General features: G+C 45.3%; 1 protein-coding gene across 5 annotated transcripts in view; it reads right to left on the bottom strand.

Annotated features, from left to right (window-relative positions):
* Positions 1 to 7,474: 7,474 nt before the first annotated feature.
* LOC120986362 (hepatic lectin-like) overlaps positions 7,475 to 22,631 on the bottom strand; it is a 37,308-nt gene continuing 22,151 nt past the window's right edge. For 3 of the 5 annotated variants that reach the window (XM_040414889.1, XM_040414891.1, XM_040414890.1), the window contains 6 exons: positions 13,505 to 13,567; positions 12,163 to 12,210; positions 10,166 to 10,311; positions 8,969 to 9,081; positions 8,112 to 8,237; positions 7,475 to 7,794 (listed from right to left, as the gene is read on the bottom strand). In XM_040414889.1, coding sequence (XP_040270823.1) covers positions 7,662 to 7,794; positions 8,112 to 8,237; positions 8,969 to 9,081; positions 10,166 to 10,311; positions 12,163 to 12,210; positions 13,505 to 13,567 — 629 coding nt within the window. In that variant the 3' untranslated portion in view covers positions 7,475 to 7,661. The remainder of the gene's footprint in view (positions 7,795 to 8,111; positions 8,238 to 8,968; positions 9,082 to 10,165; positions 10,312 to 12,162; positions 12,211 to 13,504; positions 13,568 to 22,631) is intronic. The other 2 variants (XM_040414893.1, XM_040414892.1) reach the window with 2 other exon arrangements.

Here is a 22,631-nt window from a genome sequence, read left to right as displayed (position 1 = left end):
TAAATCCTGGTTCCATAGACAGGCTGTTACAGAATGAACTAGAGAAAGGTTACATCATTGACCCTTTTTCAGCATCCCCATTTGAGCGCTGGAGAGTTAGTCCGATAGGGGTGGTCACGGGTAAATTCAGTAAAAATGAAAGACTGATCTTTGTTCTGTCAGCTCCTCACGGGGCACATGTCCCAAGCCTAAATTCCCTCACACCAGTCGAGGAAGTCAGTATGGTATATGCTTCCATTGATCAAGCGATTGCTCTCATTCTAGCAGCAGGTCCTGGCTCAGTTCTGTCCAAAGCAGACATATTGGACGCTTTCAAATTAATTCCTATCAGGCCAGAGCTTTGGCAATGGCACGGGATTTCGTGGAAAGCCTTATATTATTTTGCCACTAGACTAACTTTTGGGTCTAGAAGCAGTCCCTGGATTTTCGATCAGTTGGCAAAAGCGTTACACTGGATTCTCGAGAACAAGTTCGGCTGCGAGCATGTCATACACTACCTAGACGATTTCCTACTGATCGAATCTCCCCGGGGCATCCGGGAAGGTTTACAGAATCTCTTAGCCTGTTTTGCACAGTTAGGGGTTCCAGTTTCCCTAAGAAGGTGGATGGTCCTTCTACCACCATTACCTTCCTAGGCATCGTTTTAGATACCCGGAGTATGTCCGCCAGATTGCCGGTAGAGAAATTAGTAAGGGTCAAGGAAGTCATTTACCAATTTACAGTTGGAAGGGTCACCACTAAGGTCGAATTACAATCGCTATTAGGCATGCTCAATTTTGCCATGCGCGTCTATCCTCTGGATAGATCATCAGTATCTGACCGGTGGGAGTCGGACACCCAGGACCCCTCTGATCAGCTGTTTGAGAAGGTACTGTCGCTCGCATCCTTCTCTCAGCTCACCAAGCACAGCGCCATACATTGTGGCTATAGATGAGCGAAATTCACATTTTGAAATTCGTTCACGTTTCGTTTACTGGTAAAAGGTGAATTGCGTTATGGATTCCGTTACCACGGACCATAACGCAATCCTATGACGGAATGCATAACGGAATGCCTTTAGATGCATTCTGTTATTCATTCCGTCATAATAGAAGTCTACGGGCTGCAAAACAGATCCGTCCCATTTGCGTTATGACTCCCCTGCACAACGGAAATGGGACGGATCCGTTTTGCAGCCCATAAACTTCTACTGTATTATGACGGAATGAATAACGGAATGCCTCTAAAGGCATTCCGTTATGCATATCTTTATAGAATTGCGTTATGGTCCGTGGTAACGGAATCCATAACGCAATTCTGCTTTTACCAGTAGATGAATCGCAAACGAACTTCATAAGCGGAAATTCACTTATCTCTAATTGTGGCTATATAGTGGCTGTGCTTGGTATTGCAGCTCAGCGCTATTAACTTCAATAAGGCCCGGCTGCGTCTAGACCAGGGGTCTCAAACTCGCGGCCTGCGGGCCATTTGCGGCCCTCAGTACAATATTTTGTGGCCCGCACCAACGGCCGGCCTGCACAAAAATAAATGAATAAAAAAAAATAATCATCTGACTTACTGTAGTACTGCTGCAGCGCCGCGCCGCCCGCCCAGCCTGCGAGTGCCGTCATGGCAACACACGGTCACATGGGCTCAGGGCAGGCCACGGGGGTATGACAGGGTGAGTGAGCAGCGCCGCGGCGGCGGGAAGCAGCCAGAGCAGAGGGACTGTCAGAGGCGAGCAGTCTGACACAGCCACAGCGGTCAGAAAAAGATTGAATTGAAGAGTCGCAGGCAGCCGGCAGGAGAGTCAGGACAGGTCAGGTTGTGTTATGTTAGGGTAGCGAGTGTGATGTGAGTGACAACACAACATGGATGGCATGGAGGGGGAGAAATATGATAACATGGATGGGGGGGAGAAATGTGACAAGATGGAGGATGGAGGGAGCCAGAGGGGGAGAAATGTGACAACATGGAGGGATCCGGGGGGGGGGGGGGGGGGGAGAAATGTGACATTTAGGGGGTGAAATCTGACATGGGGGGCTGATGGCTAACAAGGGGGGTTGATGGCTGACATGGGGGGCTGATAGCTGACATGGGGGCATGATGGCTGACATGAAGGGCTGATGGCTGACATGGGGGGTTGATGGCTGACATGGGGGGTTGATGGCTGACATGGGGGGTTGATGGCTGACATGGGGGGTTGATGACTGACATGGGGGGTTGATGGCTGACATGGGGGCTGATCTGAGGCATTGGGGGTCTGATCTGAGGTCTGATTAACATTGGGGGTCTGATTGCTGGTCTGACCTGAGGTGTAATGGAAAATATTTTTTTCTTATTGTTCTCCTCTAAAACCTGCGTCTTATAGGGCGAAAAAATACGGTTCTCAAGCCAGTGATTGACTTTTTTTTGGTGAAATCCCTTATGCGGCCCAGCCTCACCCAGACTCTGCCTCCTGCGGCCCCCAGGTAAATTGAGTTTGAGACCCCTGGTCTAGACCATCTGAGTCACATGATGTGACCAATGAACATGACGTCACTGGCCTAGGAAAAGCTGAGAGAAGACTGAGGTGCTACTGCGAGTGCCACTGCCTTTTCAAATAGTTGATCGGCGGGGGTCCTAAATCTCAGGCCCCACCGATCAGATACTGATTACCTATCCAGATAAGTCATCAGTGTAAAACTCCCCCAACAACCCCTGTGATGAATGTCCCTCATAACCTAAAACTTTCTTGAAGATCTAGATGCTGCCAAAAAAAGGAGTCTCTACCGACTGAGCTAGCCGGGCTCCTTAGTAAAAAAAAAGCAGCTTCGGAAGAAGCTGGACTGAAATGTAGATAATTTGCTCAGCATTATGTATTGCTTTCGCAGGCTTAGGCCGAGTTCACACGAACATGTGTGACCCGTGCCTGTGCTGCGGCCCGCAAACAGCGGGCCGCAATGCACGATCGCCGGCCATAGGTCAGCCGCATCGGATCGCGGACCCATTCACTTTAATGGGTCCGCGATCCGCCGGTTCCGCAAAAAGATAGGACATGTTCTATCTTTTTGCGGAACTGAAGTACGGGACGCAACCCCACGGAAGCACTCCGTAGTGCTTCCGAGGGGTCCCGTACCGTGCGTCCGTTCCGCAATTCCGGACTTATTGAAGTGAATGGGTCCGCATCCGTGATGCGCAATACGGCCACGGATCACACACGTTCGTGTGAACTTAGCCTTAGGCTGGCTTCACACCTGCACTTTTAACTCCGGATCCCCATTCACTGTAATGGAATCCAGACATTTTTTGGCATTATTGCAGCACGCCAGACCTGCAGGGTATAGCGAAGCGAGGTCACGGTTATGGGCAATCGAGGGTTGCTCACTGTATAGGAGAACCCTGGGCAGGCATGCGGCAGTGAAGGAGAGGTAGACACAGTTCCTCTGGGGCACACTCTGTATGTAGGGACCAGGCCTGATGGTGGATGAGGTGCCCTGGATGTTACAGGTATTTTGAGTGCCTGGGGCAAGGTCCCTTTTGGATTCGTGACGCCAGTGCCTGTGACGGTGGCACACCGATTTGTAGTGGGAATAATTGAGGTACACAGATGGTATAGTGAACCAAACGTTTCTTTACTGAACAGTCCAACTTTATACAGTAAGGTAGTCATACAGTCCTTTGTATTACAGCTTGCATGCAGGCTTATTCCACAAGATGGCAGGTATAAGTTATGCAAGATACTCGGAGGGTAAATCCACAATGTACTCAGAATCAGGTTGTACCTTTCCTCAGAAATAGCGTACACTGTTCCTTTCTAGAACTCCTGTCTGGTTTCAATCCCAAGGCCCGGATGCCTAAATGGTGGCTGAAATCCTTGGTATATATATATCTTCCTCTCGTATTAAATCCTTGCTTTTCTTCCTAAAGCATCTGCCTATCAGGGTTACTTATCTTTGCCTGTAGTATGTTGGCTTTATTGCTGCAGGGCTGTGGCTTCTCCCAGGAGGTGACGTCCTGCAACCGGGGTGTCTCTACTGAGCTAAGCCTAGCCTCAGGAGCTTCAGGTGGACGAAGTAACTCCTCTAGTCCCCTGGAATGAACTACTACTCCCCTGTCTGGGCCTTCCCATATATATCTAGGGCTCTCTAGCTCCCTCTAACGTCTGGGAGGCTAAACTACGCCCTGACAGGCCTGACACCAGCTAACACAGGGAAATGCATACACATAACATTAAATGTAATAAAGACACATTAACCCCTTTTGTGCAGTGCCCACCTTTACCTAGTGGGATACTACATTATTAGCTGTCTTTTGGCTGGACAAAAATGCTGCGTGTAGTATTTTTGTCCGAAAGCTGGCATTCACACGATACAGTGAATTACAGCAGTCTGTTCCTCTGGCAGAACACACTGCTGCAATTAAAAGCGTAGATGTGAACACAGCCTAAGGGCTCATGCAAGCAACCGTATCTATTTTGCAGTCCACAAGTCGCAGATCCGCAAAACACGGATTCCCCTAGAAATGTCCTATCGTTGTCCGCAAAACTGACAAGTATCGGACATGTTGTATCTGTTTTGCACGGTCGTGGAACGGACGTACAGATGTGGACCGCCAATCATGTGCTGTCCATGTAATAAATTGGCACACATCCAATCCACAAAAAAATATGCAGATTGGATGCGGACCACAAATACAGTTGTGTGCGTAAAACCTTATTGTGCATTGTTAGGAGGCATTATTTCCTATAACATTTGCCAATTCCAACCACTGGCACTGCCCATGCTGTGATGTTTTGTGACCTGCCCTTCCTAGTGTCACTGCTGTGGGAGAAGTTTTTGGACTGATTTCAGACCTTTCACCAGGACTATCTTGATGCCAGTGGTAATTTGACTCTGTTACCCTATTTGTAGGCTGGGAAGAGCTCTGTAGTAATGCATTGCATTACAGGGGTTCCAAGCTCAGACAAACCAAATCTCCTGCTGGGCCACCAAACTAAGGGCTCATGGACATGACCGTGATCTTCCCAGGAATGTGTAGGCCGCATCTCCTGGGCAGACAGTGACTGTATTGTGGTAATTTATGATACAGTCAGTTTGTGTCTGTTCGCGGGGCTATTGCAGTGTACTCACATGATGAGGTGATGATACAGTCAGTTGGGGTCAGGGAAGCTATAGTTGGCCCAGGACATGTGTGTTTCCCTAGCTGATCAAGGTTGTGTGCATTAGCCGTAAGATTGTGCCCAGGGAGTGTTGAGGATGGCGTCAATAACACAACAATCCTTGGGCCTCTTCTGCTCTAGGTGCCCCACTCCAGGTTATTAAACTGTCCATATCACAATGTCCTACATGTCCTATGTTTGGGCAGTATGAGCGCCACTTGATGATAACACATCCATCGCCGCTCGTTTGTACTGGTCTGATTGCACAGGCCAATGCAGACAGAATGTGGGAGGAATATGATTGCTACCACAGTTCTTTCTATCTCATTCCGTTCTGTTGATTATATGGGGAGATGTGTTGCCGATATTCTGTCAGCTGTCATCCTTCATCAGCTGACTGGCTGCTCGATTATATGGGCCAGTTATCAGGAACAAGCGTTCTTATGAACACTTGTTCCTGATAATGGGCCTGAAAATCGTGTGGTCTAAAAAGGTCCTATGGTTGACATCACCTGAAAAGTAGAGGCCCCTACGAATGAGGAACTGGGAATAACCAGACCTGGTCTGAGGACTGGATATTTTTTGTTCTTTCCTCTGGTCCGGGGTCCGATTCGTTCTGGAGTCTAGGTTCTAATTCATTTAGGGGTATGGACTGAGGTTTGAATTCATTTGTTGTCTGGTCTGAGATATGAATTAATTTAGGGGTCTGGACTGGAATGTGATTAATTTAGGGGTCTGGTCTAGGGTCCGAATATAGGTGTCCGTTCTGGGGTCAATTAGGGTTCTGGTCGTAGGTCTGAAATAATTTTGTGGTCTAAATTAATTTTGAGGTCCAGTCTGGGGTCTGAATTAGTTTAGGGGTCGAGTCTGGGGTATGAATCAATTTTGGAAAGACATAGGGACCACAAGAGCAGCTTTTTACAGGGTCAGGCGCTCAAAATTGAGGGTCCCTGTGGATTATGCGTGGGCTCTTTGTTTTCCAGCAGCCAATTTGGTCGTATTTGGCTGCTAGCCTTAGACCACCTAATTCCTGTTTCTCTAGAAAATCCCACACTGGTTTGAAAAATCTACCATTCCCTGTGAGACAAACATGGAAATGCATGTGGTCTCTTATACAGTATGTTATTAAGCAGGCCATGGCTACCTTTTTAAGGCTAGCTATGACCCTCTCGCCTGCAGTGCGCTTGCGTGGTTACACATACAGTATGCCAACCCTTGGCCAATGGAGCTACCATTACCAGCTTATGTTGGAAGATACTCCACATATAGAACTGAAATACAGAAATCCACTACAGTTAATATTTATCAGATATTTTTAATATCTAATATATAAAGCTGAGTGTATGTATGTGTGTATATCCTCTAAAGGAATCCGCACCGTCGCATTTACAATCACGAAATTTGGCACACAGGTACATCAGGTGTCCGGGAAGGTTTTAGACCTAGCACGTACCTTTCCTGAGATATTACAAAAAAATGCATTAGCCAATAGAAGTCTGTTCACATAACCCTTATCAGCCAATAGACGCTCACAGACTCTTAGTCTCCACATACATACAGTTTTACACCAGGTTTCCATAACAACCCAGCCATTTTTCTTCACTGCTGCCCCCAGTTCCCGCTAAGCCACGCCCCCGACCTGGTTGGGCAATGCCCCTCCCACTCTGTAGCCGACGGGGATTGAAAAAATTAAGGTAAAAATTTAACTTCTGTCAGCTGCAGGGTTGGGAGGGAGGATGGCTTTCTCCCTGCAGCTCACGATTAGACAGCACAGTGCTGCTGTCTGAGAGTGAGCTGTTCAAAAGGACATCTCTGTGTCCGTCCAGACCCTGCGCCGAACGGAGGACAGGGAGTCTTAAAAGGCCGGACTGTCCGGCCTAAAACCGGCCCTCTGGCCACCCTAGGGGCAGGCTGCTGTGGAGGTCAGTGGTAAGGGACAGCTTGCTGTAGAGGCCACTACTAAGAGGACGGGGTGTTGTGGAAATCACTGTTAAGGAAATGGGGTACTGTGAAGGTCACTAATAAAGGGGCGGCCAATGTGGAGGTCACTGTTAAAGGGGTTGGCTGCTGTGAAGGTCACTGTTAATGGGACAGGTTATTGTGGAAATCACTGTTAATGAGACAGGGTACTGTGGAGGTCAGTGTTGAAGGGGATGACGCTGTGGATGTTACTGTTATGGGGGCAGGCTGCTGTGGAGGTCACTGTTAAAGGGGCGGGGTGCTCTAGAGGTCACTGTTATAGTGGATACTGTCGATATCTTTTAACGACACACACAAACATTAAATGAAATAGATGAAATATACCCGTGCGATGCTGGGTCCTTCTGCTAGTAGAAAATAAAGATCAGACATATCTCAGCTACATGGTCTATTATCAGTTTTCCTTAACATTTCATTGTATCCCAGCAGTCCGCAGATCTTAAAACTATGTCTGAATACAAGAAGCCAGGATGAATAAATACATAATGATATAATCATAAAAAGTTCTGAGTTGTAATGAGTGTAGATATTTATAATAACTGTCCATGAGGAGAATGGAAATTCAAAGTTTCTTCTCGCAGATGGCATAGAAGGTGTCAACATGGCAGCCCTTGTCATTCCAGTCCGCATCTGTCGCAGTATAGCCACAGTCTTCATCATCTCCAGTATTGTTGGGTTCGTTTGGCCTCCAGGACCTGCAATAAGAAGGCAAAATTATGAAAGTGCCTGCCTTATAACACTATACAGGAGAAGTTAAAGGGAAGTGCTTCTCCCCCTTTGGCTTTCATCATTTCTGTTCAACATTTTCAAGTGTGTGGAGTACGGATTCTTAGAAAGCATATAGAATCCGTACTGCACGTGCTCAAAAAAACTGAACAGAACCGTGAAAGCAGAAGAGGCAGAGCACTTTTTCAACAAAGGTTTAGTTACCCATTACAGGGATTTCCCAACCCATGAAATGGATTACAAGCTGCTTATATTGATATAAAATAACAAAAAAGTAATACCATACCAAGTCCCTGCTAATCCTATGCCAGTGCTTCCCTGGTCCCTCACCGATCCATAGATGACATGACAAACTGCCACACAGCCAATCATTGGTTCTAGATGTGATATGTTGACACCATTGAGGTCATCCCTGTGGCCAATGACTGTATTCAGTGGTTACATGTCAAGTCAAAATAACATGGCTGGAGCGGCGAAACATGCATGGGAGTAGCACGGAGTTAGTGCCTTGATCACTACTCCTTTTGTTATTTTATACCATTGTAAGGGGTTTGTAAAAAGGTTAATGTTGTTGGAAAAAGCTTTTAAGGGTAAGGTCACATGGGGAGGATCTGAGGATCTTCTGCAGGAGAAATTCTGCATCAACGAATGCACAGCATATCCATTCCATGTGAACATGCACTAAGGGTGTTTTCTGGGACTAAATATTGATGGCTTATCCCAAGTGGATGGGAATGCAGTGCTACAGTATCTACAGCTTTGTGCCTGTGGGGAAGGGCCCCCCCCAATCCTTCCTTGGCTTGTGGGGTCCTAATTGTAACCATCAACATTCGATAGCTGTTGGCCAAACGATTGTTTCGCTGACAGTTAGCTCTTCTGACTACCTTCCAGCTCCCCCAAGCACATACATGTTCGGATCAGCCGAACATGTATGTGTACTCAATGTGGAGAGGGGAGACATTTGTGGCGGTGGCTTATCTCCAGGGAGAACAAAAGGATTGTGTGAAATATTCATTTTGTCCCATCTGTCTCTCCCCTAAATCATCTGTTGAGGGAGAGTCGGGCATCCCCGCACACACATTAGACTGTTGACCAAACCCACCATTCTTAGTAGACAGATAATCTGTGGAATGGAACGCTTACTTATAGGATGTTTTGTAGTCTGTTCCATCGACCCATGTCCAATTTCCCTCCTCCTCGGAGTCAGTTAGGCCAATCCAGGAAGGTGTGCTCTTCACTATATTCTTGATAAACCTCTGTAGGAGTAGATAAGGAAAATGAAGGTTGAACCTTAGTTCATACACAACTCAAAAGTATGAATGCTTTTCTTGATTTCTTCATGGATTAAAAATAACTATTTTCCCACAGACTGTATGGAAAGTATGGAAAGTCTGAATATAATACAAAGATAATCATGTTCCATATTGTATACCTGAGGTCGAGATCCAACAGTCGTTCAGGACTTGTCTGACAATGGAAAGAGCTCTTGCGATTTTTACAGTTGGAGTCCCTCTCATCTGATATACTGCCATACAGTGTATAAATAATTATACCACACTGCCGTACAGTATGGAGCCCAAATAACACTGCCATACAGTTGTCACATAGTATTGACATTAGTGTTGTAAAATTGCAAAGCTGAAACCACTACCCTACAGAAATGCTCTACAGTTGTTGTACAACACAAAGCCAAAATAAATCTCCCCCTATGTGGTGGTATTTATCAAACTGGTGTAAAGTAGAACTGGCTTAGTTGCCCATAGCAACCAGTCAGATTCCACCTTTCATTTTTCACAGCCCCTTTTGAAAATTAAAGGTGGAATCTAATGGGCAACTAAACCAGTTCTACTTTACACCTATTTGATAAATCTCCCCCATAGTGGTCAAATACTGTTCATATACATAGTGACATAGGAGGGGGCCACATAGAAGAGACATAAATGCCCCCCCCCCCCATAATATAGTGTTGGGTTTTGTGTTTGTTATGTTTGTTATCTCCTTCACACCCTTTCAACAACCTTTAGGTCAATTTTCTACCCCCTTTGTATGTTAACAATGTAGCTCCTACTAAGAGGGGAGTCACAAACAGGTTCTCGCCACCCAGAAGCCATGAGGACAGGCACAACCAGTACTGGAGGACCTTTCTCCAAGGACTACAGAACATATCAGCTCCACGGGGCTGACTGCTAATTGTAGGGCTGCCCTTGTACTTTCCATGGTTTATGTTGTAATTACAGGTACAGCCTGGAAATTAATAGTAACCTGCATGAGGTTTCCACGGCCTGGCTGCTCTGTGTAGGGCCCCCTTAAAGATAATTTTATATTTAATTGACATCTCACCTGTTCGTTTTCATTGTTAATTACAACTAAGTCAGCGTTCTTCATTACGCACATGGTCCTGGATCTATACCAGTTAGACTTGGATCTTGAGAAGAAGTAGCATTTGCTGTCAAACTGTTGCCAACCAGTGTCACACATGCTTCTCTCTGAAATAAAGATGGTGTGAAATAAGTTGCTTGATCGGTGGGAGTCTCGAGTGCTGAGACCCCAGACGATCGCTAAAACAAGGAGTGAGAGGTGTTCTGGGCATTGTGTTTCCTCAATGCTGAAGATGGACTCAGAAAGTCTATGGGGGAGACTTACCAAAACTGGTGTAAAAGAAAACTGGCTTAGTTGCCCATAGCAACCAATCAGATACCACCTTTCATTTTGTAAAAGAGCTCTGAAAAATGAAAGGTGGAATTTGATTGGTTGCTATGGGCAACTAAGCCAGTTCTACTTTACACCAGTTTTGATAAATCTCCTCCTAGGAGCCCATCTGTAATCCATCTTCAGAAAAATAACACATAAGGGTATCATACCTCCCAACTATGTAAACTAATAAAGCGGGACACATTGTGCTCTGCAGCAAATTTTTTCCACACTAGGCCATGCTTTTAACTCCACTCAAAACCTATACACTTTATACCACCAAGTCCCCTTAATGCCCCCACATAGTAATTATTAACCCTTCATGCCACCGCACAGTTCTTATGCCCACTTTGTGTCTTCACAGAATTATACCCAGCTGTGCCCCCAGTAGTATGCCCACATTGTGCCCCCCAGTAATATGCCCACATTGTGTCCCCACTCCCCAGTAATATGTTTTGCACCCAGTAGTATGCCCACACTGTGCCCCTCACAGAAATTAAAAAAAATAAACACCACATACTTACCTTCTTCCTAGCAGCAGCAGCAGGACATCGGCTGCTCTAGTCTGTGAAGGAGGCGGAGCTGAGGCTGACTGCCAGCCGCCCCCGCCCCCTGCACAGACCAAAGGAGCGGAGAGCCGGCAGGGGCAGGGATAATGAAGCAGGGAGCCGATGCCGGCTCTCTGCTTCATTATGGCAACTGGCTCTGCTTCCTATGGACACAGGGACAGCTGCCAGAAAGCGGAACATAGCTCCCCTGTACCGGGACCGCGGTCCAGCCACTGTATTCCGGGACTGTCCCGCCGGATCCGGGACGGTTGGGAGGTATGGGGTATGGCCACACATTCGGGTTTTTAATGCAGTCAAAACCAAGAGTGTATTAAAAAAAAAGTATTATCTGCTGTTAAAGGAGTTTTCTGAAATTACTACGGTTTTTAACAGATATAGTGATGTAGTTTCTTACCTCATGCACATCTTTCCCTTGCTTGTTTTCAATTTGGATTCTCCTGACCCATTTTGTAGTTTGTTTCCACCCTGTACGTAGCACTTCCTGTTGCTGTATCCATCCAAACCCATGATGCACTTCTCCTTTCTCTGCATCAGCTCCAGCACCGCCCCTAACACCCAACTCCTCCCACCCAACTAGTTACATAGACACTCCCCTATCACTGCCCCGCCCATGGACATAACATCACAGGAAATAAGAAAGAGCTGCATGGACAACAGAAGATAGGAGCAATAAAGGTGGAGAAATACATTACAATATTACAGCAATCATCATAAATGATTATCTCACTGGATGTTGATGTAAACGGGTAAACCCCTTTAATACTTTCTGTCCTTTTATCATGCAGTACCTAATTTTGGCTTAAAAACTGCATTAAAAAACGTAAATGTGTGGCTGTACGCTCAAATCTCTAGTCAGACTGTAAACGGTCCATCAGACCATCTCCAGCAGTGGTAAACATGTTGTTTCGTTGCGACAAACAAGTTAGGCCTCGTCACACCCCTCCAAATGCTGTAAGCCTGAGCTGTGATCAATTATGGATGAAGTCTCTCTCCGATACTTCTCAGGAGCCTCTCTTACTTGAGTGTTACGTATGTGGTACATTGAAGAATCTGCCCTTTGTAATAGTGCATTCTTACTTTTTGCAGCGCGCTCTATTTCTTTCATCTTTTCTGTCAATGAACTAACTGCAAGACAAGGGAAAAAAAGCAAGACAATGTGGTTATTTCAAACCGTCCACCCACCATTCTGTTTTGGAGACCTAAAGTGAGACATAGGCATTAGAAAACTGGATGTTTGGCCCGTATAACAACCCTCCCCGATCCTACAGTCTGTCCCGTCCTAATTCAGCATCGGTCTCGTGCACCATGTTCTCTAGTCTCTAGAAGTGTTTCATGGATTGACCCCCCCCCCCCCCGCCCCCAATCCTCCTTCTGTAAATAGGACATGCCAAAAAATCTGGTCTATTTTCTCCAACATTATACACATGTTCATATCCAACCATGTGCAATGGATTGTTTGAGGCCCACATGATGCATTTATTTTACTCATTTTCATTATTTTTTTTTTCATTGTAAAAAAGAAGAGCCAAAATGTTAGCACCAAACCATGAGGGACATCAAAACCGCTGTTTTCTATACTAGTCTTGATATCCGGCGCCGGAAGATGAGCCTAATTTATTAAGAGGTACACACCTCATCATAAATGAAGCGCGTGCTCCAGCAATCTGTGCACCTAGAATGAAATATATGCCAACCCGTAGATTTCAGTCACCATTTACGCTATAAAACTGGCGTAAGTGATGAGATATCTGCAGGGGACGCCGCCCACACCGCACCCCCTGTTTGGAAAGCGCCCAGGGAATTGTAATTTATGGCGTTTGCAACTTTTTATGCCAGTTGTCTGGTGTAGGGGGTTGATAAATCTCCCCTTATTTGTCTTGTGGGGTTTTTACTTGGGCTGATGACTGGCTAAACAAGTGTTCTTAGGAATGATCACAAACAGGGCAGCAATCTATTGGCAAAAGCAAGTGTCTGGATCTTTATGTGAGTGTAAAAATGTCTGAAGGTCGGGAGCACATTTTCCCGTGTACACAGGAGGTATGATGTAGCCATACTGTAATAAGGTGGTGTCTGCATGAACGATAGGATCAACTGATGAGTGTTTCACTCGTTCATCGGGTGATCAGCGGCTCTTTTAGACCGCCAGATGATCAGCCAGATTACCGTTCCCGATAATCTGAGCCATTATTGGTGCATCTAAATACACCTTTAGTGTCTCACCGCCCCTCTCACCACCCCCCGGTGTTGATAAAGTCACACAATGTCCCAAAACCATCCTCTTGGGCTTCACTTCTGTGCAGTGTAAGATACCGCCTTTTCTGTGTTTTATCATTTTAGTTAATAAAAAAGTTGAGGCAATACATTCCCTTTAAGAAAATAACCTACTGCATTATTAAAAGAGGGCATCATGACGTCTTACCAGTGATGTTCAGGCCGAGAATGTCATCCTTGCTGGCCAACTCTTTCCTTTCTGGTGTGAAATCTAAGAGGAAAGATTAATTCAATAAAATATCGTCATACTTGTGGCTCCTGACAGTCATTAGGCTTTATGCTTCAAAAATGTTTCTCTCCCGTTAGTGGTAAATTATCATGAAGGTGGGACTGCAAATAATGTCATCAGTATCTGGTGGGCAGTGGCTATGCTTGGTATCACAGCTCAGCCCCGTTTACTTCAGTGGAGCCGAGTTGTGACTAGGTCATGTGACTGATGAACGTGATGTCACACGGCCTAAGAAAAGCTGCAAAAAGAGCGTAACGCTACTGTGAGCGCCGGTGCCTTCTCACACTACACAGTGGACGGAGCCGGAAGCACAAGGTTCCATCCACTGTGTAGTGGCCGTGCCTGGTCCTGCAGCTCAGATCTCATTCAAGTGAATTGGAGTTGACCCGCAGTATGCCAGCGACGGAAACTATACAGTGGACAGTGCCTTCTATCCACTGTGTAGTTTCTGGTGCCATCAACTGCCCACAACTGCTGATTGGTGGGGGTGCTGAGAGTCGGACCCCCACCAATCTGAATATCATTGACCTATCCTTCCTGAGTAAAGGCCATAAATGTCTACGTATTGAAAAACCCTTAAAGAGCATCTGTGCTGGTCCCACGTTCATTGCTGAGAAAAATGATGGTTTTGTATATGCAAATACGGGGGCGTTGCCATTACTCCTAGAGGCTCTGCTTTCACTACAATTGCTGCGGCTTCTCCATTTTGATTGGGCTAGGCATGATGATGTTCTCATTGCCTGACCTTGTCAATTTAAAATGGAGAGGGCGTGGCAAAGGCTGAGAGAGTAGAGCCTCTAGGTGTAATGACAACGCCCCCGTTGCTCCTAGAGGCTCATTTGCATAAATTAAAACTTCATTTTCGGCAGCTATGCATTCACATATGAACATGGGACCAACACAGATGCCCTCAGCTGCCAAGCGCACATGTAACAGGTCAGCCAGTGTCATAGGTACAAATCTGCTGACAGATGCCCTTTAAACAATGAGCACTGTCAGGATCAGGGACTTAAATTCAGGATGGGAGCCTGCAGGGTCACGCTGGACCTCCCTCTGTCAGCACTCCGTCAACCAAAACTAATCAATCTTAACTGCCACCACTCGTCATATCAGGCTGACGAGACACCTTACATTAAATAACACCTAAGTACACACTACAACTGCTAGCATTCACAGGTTAATAAATCAATCTAGGTAACGCTTCTTCTAAGGTCGTGGAATCGTTAGAACACAACAAGGCTCTTATTAAAGTGAAGCTTTAATATCAAAAAAGGACAGTGCATACAAACAATGGGGTTATCATAGAAAATACCACATAAAATATACAGACATATGCATACAGTGCAAAATAACAGTTTATAAAATAAAGGGGATAAAAACATACGTTACGCAATGGTTAAGTCCGGTTAACTGGGGAAGCAGAAATATTGGTCAGTCCATCAAGCTAATGATCCCCCAAGAAATGATAGTTTGCTTTTCTCCATACATGTGTTAAAAAGGTTCTGTAGATTCCCCCATAACACCCCCACCCACCCACCCACCAATGATGTAAGAGGCAAACAATGAGTGTGGTAATGACCTTTTAGGACCACTTGCTGTAAACCAAGTCTGCCTCAAAATATTTGCATTTAAATATCTTTTCGGGTACTCATCCTAGCAATTTAATATTACGTCTATCCACTCTGTCCTAATGTCCCACACACGTGCATACCAAACATGGCGGAGGTAATGGCAGGATGGCTAGAGTTATCTAATTGCTCCCTATTACCGAGCTGGGATCGATTTGATTTTGATACCATGGAAGCGTATACATGGCCTGAGTTCTCAGGAGGAAGCATGTGGACCACATATAGATTAGGACACGCATTTCTTTTATGTATATTGCAAGATAGGAGTTTCATGTGTGACCTCGGCCTGAAGGACACTAGCCTTTTCCTGACCCTCTAACTGTTCTGGTCTGTATAAAGCCAATATATGACATCTTCAGATTTTATGATAGGAGTTTCTGGTCTCTATGAAGTTGTTCCATCTTTCTGATTTTATGGCTACAATCTTCTGGCCTGGCTTTGGAAAGGACATGGACAAGGTTATGACCCAATCCTGGAATGTAAAGGGAGGGGTTGCCTACTCCTAACAGTATCTGATATTTTGATATCTGGATCACCACAAGCACTAAATCAACAATTTAGTTCCAGTCGGTTAATATACATGGTCGCACCCTGTTGTCGTACTCTTACAATGACTACACAAGACTGTGTCCCTTCAGACACCAAATGTCCTTCCTGTGTTAACAAGACAAGGATTCATTTCTGAATGGGAGCAAAGCCGCCTGACAACAGAAGAAACTTGCTGGATGAGAGGGAGTTTTCTGACTTCCTCTCAAGATACTGTTGTTTTCAGATGGTTTTGTTGACTGATAAAATGGGTCATGTTTCAAGGCTCTTTAACCCTTTTAGGACTGGCCTATATTGGGCATTTAGGACAAAGAAACTTTTTCTTTGTTGCACTCCAAAAGCCGTAACTTTTTGTATTTTTCAGTCGCTGTAGCAGTAGGTGGGCTTGTTTTTCGTGGGGCTAGTTTTATATGTCCATGGCACCATTTTGTGGCACATATAGCTTAAATTATAAACTTTTATTCAAGGGGAATGGGAAAAAATAAATAGAAAATCAAGCAATTAACGTTGTCGCGGGTAATGGGGAGGGGATAACACCAAATGACACACAGAAGGAATAGACCGGAGTCTAGGCCTCCAAGCTAAGAAAGAGGGATTGTGACCTCCTAGGAATCCCTAGACCTCTCCCTGACTCCTGCCAGTATGAGTAGACCCTGAAGGTGGAAATACTCATACACCGGAACCTAGGCCCTGAAGACCCTGGAAGGCCCTAGAAATGGTGGCAGGGAATAAGACTACTGGTTCCTTCCCAGATGAAGGAACCATCATCTCCCTGAGGCCTAGACAACAACACACACAAGCGAACAACAAAATGCAAGACAAAATGCACTTAGCTTAAAGCAGAATGGAGGAGCAGGAAAACCAAAGGAACAACACACCAGCTCAACCAACTCCAGGAGGAAATATCAACCACATGGTAAGCAATGAGAGTAATAACTAATTAGGGCCTCAGTAATGACTACAAGCAGCACCTAACAAGAGATGTGGTCATTACCAAACACAACACTGAAAGGAAAAAACTGACTGTCAGATACCCTCAAGTGCCGCCAGTCTCTCCAATCTTCTCACCTGTGTCATGGGAGGGACCGTGACAATACCTACCCCCTCTACGGGTGACCTCTGGACACCCAGGTCCGACTTTACAAGGCGACTGGCTTTAATATCGGTCGCAGGAATCCACATTCTTTCCTCTGGACCATAACCTTTCCAGTGCACGAGAAACTGAAGAGATCGACTGAGAAATCGTGAGTTTACTATCCTGGCAATCTGAAATTCAAGATTACCATCTACCAAGACCGGAGACGGAGGTAAGGAGGACGGTTCAGCAGGTTCGACATATACAGGGAGTGCAGAATTATTAGGCAAGTTGTATTTTTGAGGATTAATTTTATTATTGAACAACAACCATGTTCTCAATGAACCCAAAAAACTCATTAATATCAAAGCTGAATATTTTTTGAAGTAGTTTTTAGTTTGTTTTTAGTTTTAGCTATTTTAGGGGGATATCTGTGTGTGCAGGTGACTATTACTGTGCATAATTATTAGGCAACTTAACAAAAAACAAATATATACCCATTTCAATTATTTATTTTTACCAGTGAAACCAATATAACATCTCAACATTCACAAATATACATTTCTGACATTCAAAAACAAAACAAAAACAAATCAGTGACCAATATAGCCACCTTTCTTTGCAAGGACACTCAAAAGCCTGCCATCCATGGATTCTGTCAGTGTTTTGATCTGTTCACCATCAACATTGCGTGCAGCAGCAACCACAGCCTCCCAGACACTGTTCAAAGAGGTGTACTGTTTTCCCTCCTTGTAAATCTCACATTTGATGATGGACCACAGGTTCTCAATGGGGTTCAGATCAGGTGAACAAGGAGGCCATGTCATTAGATTTTCTTCTTTTATACCCTTTCTTGCCAGCCACGCTGTGGAGTACTTGGACGCGTGTGATGGAGCATTGTCCTGCATGAAAATCATGTTTTTCTTGAAGGATGCAGACTTCTTCCTGTACCTGTGCTTGAAGAAGGTGTCTTCCAGAAACTGGCAGTAGGACTGGGAGTTGAGCTTGACTCCATCCTCAACCCGAAAAGGCCCCACAAGCTCATCTTTGATGATTCCAGCCCAAACCAGTACTCCACCTCCACCTTGCTGGCGTCTGAGTCGGACTGGAGATCTCTGCCCTTTACCAATCCAGCCACGGGCCCATCCATCTGGCCCATCAAGACTCACTCATTTCATCAGTCCATAAAACCTTAGAAAAATCAGTCTTGAGATATTTCTTGGCCCAGTCTTGACGTTTCAGCTTGTGTGTCTTGTTCAGTGGTGGTCGTCTTTCAGCCTTTCTTACCTTGGCCATGTCTCTGAGTATTGCACACCTTGTGCTTTTGGGCACTCCAGTGATGTTGCAGCTCTGAAATATGGCCAAACTGGTGGCAAGTGGCATCTTGGCAGCTGCACGCTTGACTTTTCTCAGTTCATGGGCAGTTATTTTGCGCCTTGGTTTTTCCACACGCTTCTTGCGACCCTGTTGACTATTTTGAATGAAACGCTTGATTGTTTGATGATCACGCTTCAGAAGCTTTGCAATTTTAGGAGTGCTGCATCCCTCTGCAAGATATCTCACTATTTTTGACTTTTCTGAGCCTGTCAAGTCCTTCTTTTGACCCATTTTGCCAAAGGAAAGGAAGTTGCCTAATAATTATGCACACCTAATATAGGGTGTAGATGTCATTAGACCACACCCCTTCTCATTACAGAGATGCACATCACCTAATATGCTTAATTGGTAGTAGGCTTTCGAGCCTATACAGCTTGGAGTAAGACAACATGCATAAAGAGGATGATGTGGTCAAAATATTTGCCTAATAATTCTGCACGCAGTGTATTTTCAGTAATGATTTGTGAAAAATATTATACATTTTTAAAGCCTGCGGAAATTCAAGATGAAAAGCAACCGGATTAATAATGGAAGAGATCTTATATGGCCCAATAAACCTTGGCCCCAACTTCCAAGAAGGTACCTTCAACTTAAGGTTTCTTGTGGACAGCCACAAAGAATCACCCACTCTCAGGTCCGGACCACTCATTCGATTCTTGTCAGTCATACATTTATACTTTTTGCCAATAATTTTTTTTTATTGTTTTGAATTTTCCACCAAATAGAAGACAACAAAGAGAAAAAGTCTCAGTACCAGAAAATGTGCCAAACTGCGGATGGAACCCATATGCTCCGAAAAACGGTGACTTATCAGTGGACTTCTGCCTACAGTTATTTATGGCAAACTCAGCCAACGACAAAAATGAAGACCACTCCTCCTGATTCTCAGAGAAAAAAACATCTCAAATAAGTCTGCAGATTCTGGTTAGTGCGCTCAGTCTGTTTGTTCGACTAAGGATGTTAGGCAGAAGCGAAGGACAATTGTACCCCCAGGCGAGTACAGAATGCCTTCCAGAATCTGGAAACAAACTGAGTCACTCTATCAGACACCACATCAGAGGGGATAACGTGTAGTTTCACGATGATATTGACAAACACTTGTGAGAGAGTTTTACCATTAGGTAGACCTGATAATGCTATAAAGTGCAACATCTGCTGAAGCAATCAACCACCACCAGAATCACAATTTTCCCTGAGGAATTTGGCAAATCTGTGACAAAGTCCATGGACAAATGAGTCCACGGTCGGGACGGAATAGACAAGGGAAGAAAAGATCCTGAAGACCGAGTATGCGTCACCTTGGCACGCGCACAAGTCTCACAAGCTGACACATAGCCCTCAACACATTTACGCAATCCTGGCCACCAGAATCTCTGGGAAATGAGATCAACTGTGGATCTGCTCCCAAGGTGTCCCGTAAGAACAGTACTGTGATGTTCCTGAAGGAACAAACAACTTCCCTGGAGGACAAGAATCAGGTGCATCTCCCTGGGCCTCCACCACCTCTGCCTCAAGTTCAGGATAAAGGGCGGATACAACCACCCCATCAGCTAATATCGGGCCAGGATCCTCCAAATCACCCCCCCCCCCCCTCCCCGGGAAAGCTACGCTACAAAGCTTCCGCTTTGACGCTCTTAAGATAGCCAGATTTTTGTGATCAGTAATTACTGTAAAGGGATGAATCGCTCCCAATGACGCCATTCCTCAAAAGCCAACTTAATGGCTAGCAACTTTCTATTACCTACATCATAATTTCTTTCAGCAGTAGAGAGATTTTTTTAGAGAAAAAAGCACATGGACGCCATTTGCTAAGAGAAGGACCCTGCGACAAGACTGCTGCAACCCCTACCTCGGATGCTTTAACTTCCACAATGAATGGCTGTGACACATCAGGCTGCACCAGTATAGGAGCAGAAGCAAAACATTCCTTCAAAGCTGAAAAGGCTTGTAATGCCTCATCAGACCAGACTGAGTAATCTGCACCATTCTTCGTCATATCTGTTATGGTTTAACAACAGTCGAGTAATTCAAGATAAATTTACGGTAGAAGTTGGTAAACCCCAAAAATCGAGTGCTTTCAGATTTTCGGGTCGATCCCAGTCCAACACAGCACAGACTTTTTTCCAGATCCATACGAAAACCCGAAGATAAGAGTAGGTAACCCAGGAATTGCACTTCTGGAACCGCAAATACACACTTCTCCATCTTAGCGTACAATTTATTCTCTCTTAGGATCTGTAAGACCTGTCTCATGTGATCCTGATGCTTCTCCATGTCGGGGGAATAAACTAAAATGTCATCCAGATATACCACCACAAATCTGCCTACCAGATGATGAAAGATGTGATTGATGAAATGTTGAAAAACAGCAGGAGCATTGGTCAACCCAAAAGGCATGACCAAATTCTCAAAATGACCTTCAGGGGTATTAAAGGCCGTCTTCCATTCCTCCTCCTCCTTGATCCTTACCAGATTATATACACCCTCAAATCCAACTTAGAGAACACCTTGGCACGACAATCTGATTGAACAAATCTGGGATCAAAGGAAGGGGATAGGGATCACGGACAGTAATGCGATTAAGCTAACGTAAGTCCAAACATGGCCTAAGGGTACCGTCCTTTTTTACAAAGAAGAACCCTGCATTCAATGGTGATTTGGATGGTCTAATATGACCTCTAGCCAAGCTCTCGGTGATATATTCTCGCTTGGCTACTCTTTTGGGTTCAGAAAGATTATACAACCGAGACTTGGGCAATCTAGCTCCGGGAATAAGGTTGACAGGGCAATCATACTCCCAATGTGGAGTGTGGGGATTTGCTCTGGTAGACAGGTTATGTCACGGTCACTCCCAGGCTAGGTGTTAAGGTCGGAGAGGCTGTCTGCACGTGATGTCATCTGACAGCCTCTTTTAATTTCACTTTGTTGTTGATGGTAATGACCACACCTCTAGTCAGGTGCAGCATAGTGGTCATTACTATTTAAGTCTGGCTACTCCCTTCATTCCTTGTGGTGTATAGCTTCATTTGCAAGTGGAAGAGCTGGTGTGTGTTGTCTCCTCTGGTGTTCCTGCTCTTTCTTCTACTTCAGGAGTTAAGTGCCTCATTCCTTTGTTATATGTTTTGTGTTGTTTCCCTGCCTCCTGGTATCTGGTCTGAGTCAAGACAACTGTTCCTTCAGCTTAAGGAACGGGTCATCTTTGGGCCCCATCACTACCTCAGGGCATTACATGGTAGACAGGCTTTAGGTTCCAGTGAATGAACGATACTATCACTGAACTCCGTTCATTCAGTTAGCAGTCAGGGCTAGGGTTAGGATTTATTAGGTGGTGACCCTTTTCCTCTCTGTAGCTTCTAGGCCAGATACCTCCCCCTTCCTTTTGTGTTTGGTGTGGTGTTCCCTCCCACACCTCGTCGTGATATTATACACCACAATTTTGTTTGTATCAGTGCGGCAATTGATCCAATCCCTGTACTGGTCGGATAACTACAGGGGTTGTCTTTGGAGGTAGCTGACCTCCGCAATACCATCGCACAGATCCTGAGACCTCTGACAGCTGGTTCCGACTGTGGGAATCAGGCCTGCCCTGAACCTAAGGTTGATCTCCCAGACAGGTTTTCCAGGGGCAGTGATAATTTCACCCTATTTAGGGAGTCATGTTAATTATATTTTAAGCTGCGTCCTCGCTCTTCTGGCGATGAGAGTCAAAGAGTGGGTATCATATCGCTGCTTAAAGGAGACGCCCAGGCTTGGGCCTTTTCTTTGCCGACTGGATCACAGTCCCTCCGGTCGGTGGACGAGTTTTTCAGAGCTCTGGGTTTGATTTACGATGACCCGGATCAGATTTCCCTGGCCGAGACTAAGTTGTGTGGCTTGCGGCAGGGAAAGCGGTCTGCGGAGATCTAATGCTCTGAATTTAGGAGATGGGCTACGGATACAGAGTGGAATGATTCAGCTCTGCGTAGTCAATTCTGTCAGGGATTATCTTATAGGCTGAAAGACGCGTTGGCCTTTCACGAGAATCCTGAGTCTTTGGAGGCAGCCATGTCACTTGCTGTACGTATAGATAGACGTCTGAGAGAGAGATCTAAAGTCCCTCATTTTCAGGAGGTACTATCATATGTGATGGCGGCTCCCTCTGATACTTTGGGTGGAGAGACTCTCGAGTTTACGCCTTGTGATGAGCCTATGCAGCTAGGGGGAGCTACTCCTGGGACTGCTGGTAAGAGCTTTGATCATATGAAGGGGGTCTGTTTTTGTTGTGGAAAGAAGGGACATTTTGTGAATAGTTGTCCGTTCTTGCAGCGTCAAGGTAAAAACAAGAAAAAGACGTTTAATCCCCAAGTTACTATTGGTGGTGTGGGTGGGAGCAAGAAAACTTACTTTGTCTTTTACTGGTAGTACCAGGTTTCTCCTGTCT

The sequence above is a fragment of the Bufo bufo genome, chromosome 1 (assembly GCF_905171765.1).
Source record: "Bufo bufo chromosome 1, aBufBuf1.1, whole genome shotgun sequence".
Lineage (NCBI taxonomy): Eukaryota > Metazoa > Chordata > Amphibia > Anura > Bufonidae > Bufo > Bufo bufo.
This window is presented reverse-complemented; position numbering and strand designations above follow the sequence as displayed.